Source organism: Pyrus communis, chromosome 15, assembly GCF_041283825.1.
Source record: "Pyrus communis isolate YQ-2024b chromosome 15, ASM4128382v1, whole genome shotgun sequence".
NCBI lineage: Eukaryota > Viridiplantae > Streptophyta > Magnoliopsida > Rosales > Rosaceae > Pyrus > Pyrus communis.
The window spans coordinates 17,931,601-17,936,995 of NC_142579.1; the positions used below are offsets into that span (position 1 = coordinate 17,931,601).

Genomic DNA, 5,395 nt, shown 5'->3' on the forward strand with positions numbered 1-5,395 from the left:
TCAACCACATTCACATTCATCACCACTTCATCACATGCATCCAACACACCATTCACCCTAGATTCTAATCAACCAACCCACATGCACTTATTCCTCCATCATTGCACCACAATGCCAGCCATTTCCCTTTGTGCCGTGCATCCCCTCACTCTTTGTTTATTTCAGCCACATATTCACCCACATGCACTTTAATCATTCAATCACACATCACCCATTCACCCATGCCGTGCACTCCCATCCACATTTCAGATTGCATTCCATTCATTCCAACCAAGCCACATGCACTCCCTTTAATTAATTCAACCTAGCTGTCAAAACACATGCACTCATTGTCATTCCACTTCATCCCACATACATTTCCACCCACATGCTCTCCCATTTCAGATTGCATTCCCATTCAAACACCAACAACACTACCCATGCCGTGCATCCCCTCACCAAGAAATCATTCAACACATGCATTCACTCTTTAATCCACATGCATTTATCATCATTCACCCTAGCTTTAATTCACATGCAAACACATTCATTCCAGCCATGCACATTCAATCATTCATTCCCATCTCTGCCATGCACACTTCCATCCCATTTCCAGATTTCCACAACTTTTCCTAGCTGTTTTGCACATGCATTCCCTTCATAAATCAGCCACATGCATTCCTTTTTTGTATTTCTAGCTTTCCACCAAGTTCCTAGCTGTCATGTTCCCTCTTGTTCACCTATAAATAAGCATCCATTGCAGCCACAATTCATACACTCTTCCATTTCAGAAAACCATCCATTGGTGCCGTGCCTTAAGGCACCATTCCATCAATTCCCTACTAATCCAAACACCATCTCCATTCACACACCAAATCCATCCCTTGAGGCCGTGACCACCCAAACCATTCACACCATAAAACTCACCTTAGACCTTGTGCTACAACAAAGAGGAAGAGAAGCGGGCCTAAACGTTCATACAATTCAAGTTTGAGTTGTTGGAATGTTTAGGTGTTTCTTTTCCTTTGAATTCAATGTTTAATTTCATTCTCTTTGTTTTGTAATCATGAGGAACTAAACCCCCCCCTTGGCTAGGGGGGATTCGAAATATATGTTTATGCTTGCATTTTGATTTGATTACTTCTAATTGCGTTTCATAAGTTGTGGATTCAATTTGTTTAACTGTTTGATTGATAACTTATTTATGTATGTTTATTGAGAGTGCACGCTTAATTTCCATGCATGAATATGACGCTAGAATATAAGTGAGTTTCACCTAATAGTTACGAACTTATATTCACAAGTAGTGGAGGTTGCTTATAAACAATCGCGTTAAACGAATTCTTGGCATAAGTTTCATGCGTATTCCATAGTAACGAATGCCTCGTCAACACTTATATTTTTCATGGAGCGTAATGATTCTTGCTTGTATCTCTATTATGCAATCATGTAGGGGACTTGGAAGGAATGTTTTGGGTTGTCGTATGCAATCATCCAATAAAATAACGTTAGGAAGATTTGAAGGTTAATTAGTGCATCACGGTTAACTTGGGGTGTTGAGAATTCATGGTTTATTGAAAAGCAATTGGAAATCATTTTATTATGCAAGTGTAACATGTGTGGAGATGAACCCCTTAGCTAGCTTATCATCCATTCAATATCATCACATTCATCTTTACAATCTGCAACTTTTGGAGTTCTTTCTTCTTTTGTTTCTGTTTTCATGTTTAATTTAACTTGTTGTTCAATTATGTTAAACATGTGGAACTAATTTCTTTTTAGTTAGAGGCGATTTTGAAGCCATGGACATATGTTGGTTATGATTTGATTTACTCCAGTTATGAATTCATGAACTTTAGATGTGGTTTACTTTTCTGTTTTGATTAAGAACTTGTTTATGTATGTGGGTTGAGGGTCGACACTTAATTTGCATGCCTAAACTTGATGCTAGGATATAAGGGAATTTCACCTAATCGTTATGAACTTATATTCATGAGTAGTAAAAATCGCTAGTCACGATTGTGTTTAGTAAACCCTAGGCTGGATTAACATGCGTATTCCATAGTTATGAATGCCTAGTCGATGTTTATGATTTCCGTTGAACTTAATGATCTTTGTTGAATATCTCTATCATGCGTATTCCATAGTTAGGGACTTTGATTAGGAATAATTTGGTTGTAATGCGTATTCCATTCAATCCAATGAATCTAGGGAAATCTTAAAGTTAATTTAAGCGGACCTAATTAACTTGGAGCATTGTCATTCATCGTTTGTTGAGTCATAATTGGGAATCAAATTATATGCATATGTTCATGTGTGGATAAGGAACCCTCTAACTAGTTTCTCATCATTCCATTTCATCAATTTCATATTTACATTCTGTTTTAATTGCAATCTGTCCATTTAATTTAATTTCGTCAAAACCTTAATCCCCCTTTACTTTAGTGTCCAACTTAGTGTTTTAAGTGTTTAGTTTAGTATTTTAACTTTATTTTAAGTTTTTGAGTCAGTTTCCAAGTGATTTGCAATCCCTCCTAATCCCCGGTTAAGAACGATCCCTACTTATACTTATACTACAATTGTCAAAAAGAGGGTTTAATTTGTGTGCGTTTAATTCTCGCATCAGGCTGTTATCTCAAAAGTTTGAATTGAAAGTGAAATCACTCAAATTAAGTTATATTTAATATTGTCAATTTAATTTACAATGTAATATTTTGTATCCTTCAACAGATGTAATCCTAAATTTTTAAGGTGGTGAAAAAAGTAAATTTGGATTGGTTTACTTTTAGTTTTTCTTTTTATAGTTATAAACGAGTGATATATTAATTACACGTTGCAATACTTTAATTAATTTTCTAGATCAAAAGATGATAAAGTAGGATAGAATAGTTTATATATCAATCGCTCGAACCAATTTGGAACAATTCGGGATGCAAAAACATGGGAATCGATGTTTGTTAAGATTTTAAGATTTTAAGAACACACTAAGAAAAAAACTTCATCTACCACGGTGGATGCCCGTGATAAATTGCAATCTACCACGGGCATCGTGCCCGTTAGTATTCTGGATGTGATGAAAAGTCTTTGTTTCTACCACGGGCTATGCCAGTTGTCAAATGCAGTGCAATCACGAATTATGCCCGTGGTAGATTGATAGCTAACACCACGTGCTATGGCCATTGTGGATTACAAATTGATCACGGCTAGTGCCGGTTATTAAAAAAATTCAAAATATAAAAAAAAAAAAAAAAAAGTTATTTAATAAATAAATAAATAATTTATATATATATATATATATATAATAAAGATATTTATTTACAAAATTGCACATTTACCCAAAATCACGTAGTTATACTTTACATTTATGTACCAAAACATGTATAGACTTTGTTTCACACTCCAAAACAAAACTCAAGTCCTAGTTCCAACCTTGATCCTCCAATGATATTCATCTTCTCTACAATCGTATCTTCAAGAAGACACACATCTCCAGCAAGTCAATCCCCTGCTTATTTTACACATATATCAAGTGAAATAAGTGAACTTGATTAATTCATTATTGGAGACAAAAGCAATATACAACACTAGGCCCACTAACAAACACTAGCCAAAATTTAAACAAGTCTTGTTTCAGTTCGTACATATAGAAGCTTCACTAACAAAACCTAGCCTCTCTGCACATGCAGATTAAAGCCCCTACAAGATAGTATTGCCAGGTGTTGGGGTGAAAAACTTAGAGTACACAACTCTAACACAACTGTTGGAGAGACAATACAAGTAAACAAATTACTTGTATTACACAAACAAAATATTACAACACAAACTATCAAAGACACTCTTGAGAAGCTATGACACTCACTCACTTTCTAGAGACAAACTCTAGAGCACTCACACTCTTATAAGACTATTCCATCTCATCCTTCTCTGAGTTGGCGACGTTACTTTCTACAGGCTTTTTGAACCAGCAATCCTTCGCCATGTGGCCATTCTTTCCACAATTGTAACACTTGCCCTCAAATCTTTTATTATTCTGGGACTGACCACGGTTGCCATGATACTTCGGAGCTCCCCTTGGCTGAGAACTCCCTCCTCCTTGATGACCTTTTTCCTTGTCACCATTTCTTTTAGATCCACCACCAGCACGCTGCTTAAAGCTGCCTTTACTTTTGGTGTAGAGCGCTTCCTCCTCACCTTTTAATGAGACCCCTCCCATTTGCTTTGCCCAAGCTTCTTGATCGGCAAGCAAATTCTCGAACTCAACAAGTGATGGTTGGGTCGACCATCCTTGTACAGCGGCAATGAAGCCTCGATATTCGGGTCTCAATCCATGGATAATTATTCTTTTTATCTTGGATTCTACAATGGCAGCACTAGGATCTAATTCAGAAATTTCACGGCAAATAGACTTTACCTTGTGGAAATACTGCGCAATCGTCATGTCCCTTTGGGCCACTGATAACAACTCGTTCTCGAGAAGTTGCAGTCTTGTATCGTTCCTCTTTGAAAAGAGTGTGGCGAAGGTGTCCCATGCTTCTTTTGGTGTCTTGGCCTTCCGTATGTGCTCTAACATGTCATCTTCAATTGTGGTTTTTAAGGCAAATATGGCCTTACCTGCCTTGATCTTCCACTTCCTCAAAGCGCTGCTGGTGTCTTCTTCTGGTTGCGTAACTTCATTACCGCCGACGACATCCCAAAGATCTTGGCCTTGTAGGTAAGACTCCATACACGTCGCCCACGTGTTGTAATTTTTGTTGTTCAACTTCTTGATTGCTCCAACAACTTGAAGATCTCCCATCGTGTCGGCAAAGCTTCGATAAGCCAAATAAGATTAACGAATAATCTTGCGAAGTACTAAACTTCTCACGATTCTCAAAAGCTTTAATAGAGACGGTCTATGATCGTACCACTCTGATACCAATTGTTGAGGAAAAACTTAGAGTACACAACTCTAACACAAGTGTTGGAGAGACAATACAAGTAAACAAATTACTTGTATTACACAAACAAAATATTACAACACAAACTATCAAAGACACTCTTGAGAAGCTATGACACTCACTCACTTTCTAGAGACAAACACTAGAGCACTCACACTCTTACAAGACTATTAAAGCACTTGTGTTAGAGTTGTGTACTCTAAGTTTTTCCTCAACACCAGGTTTCTCATTGAGGCATACACATAGTACCCAATACTGGACAAAATAACCAAAAGATTAAAGTGACAAGCAAAGAGAGATAAAGTAATAAGTTTTCATTAGATTGTTAACTATAAAATCTTAACTCCATTCAAGAAGTTTTCAAGACCAAATGCACATTATTCTATCACCAACCGGATAAGAATGTAAATCGTAACCCCTTTCTCCTTTTGAAACCAAATCAAATATCATTTACTGGATTCTACTAACCCAACATCGAT

General features: G+C 36.8%; 1 protein-coding gene across 1 annotated transcript; it reads right to left on the minus strand.

Annotated features, from left to right (window-relative positions):
* Window positions 1-3,883: 3,883 nt before the first annotated feature.
* LOC148690612 (uncharacterized) lies at window positions 3,884-4,702 on the minus strand. Its single transcript, XM_088684965.1, has 2 exons — window positions 4,184-4,702; window positions 3,884-3,967 (listed from the first exon to the last, which is right to left on the minus strand). The coding sequence occupies exons 1-2, from the start codon at window positions 4,700-4,702 to the stop codon at window positions 3,884-3,886; spliced, it is 603 nt and encodes a 200-aa protein (XP_088541091.1).
* Window positions 4,703-5,395: the final 693 nt, after the last annotated feature.

Excerpts from the sequence above, each read along its gene's own strand:
- LOC148690612 (XM_088684965.1), bottom strand. The coding sequence starts at position 4,702 with ATGGAGTCTTACCTACAAGGCCAAGATCTTTGGGATGTCGTCGGCGGT. Across the intron at positions 3,968-4,183 it reads GGGCAAAGCAAATGGGAGGG|AATGGCCACATGGCGAAGGA; the intron begins GTCTCATTAAAA and ends AATTGTGGAAAG.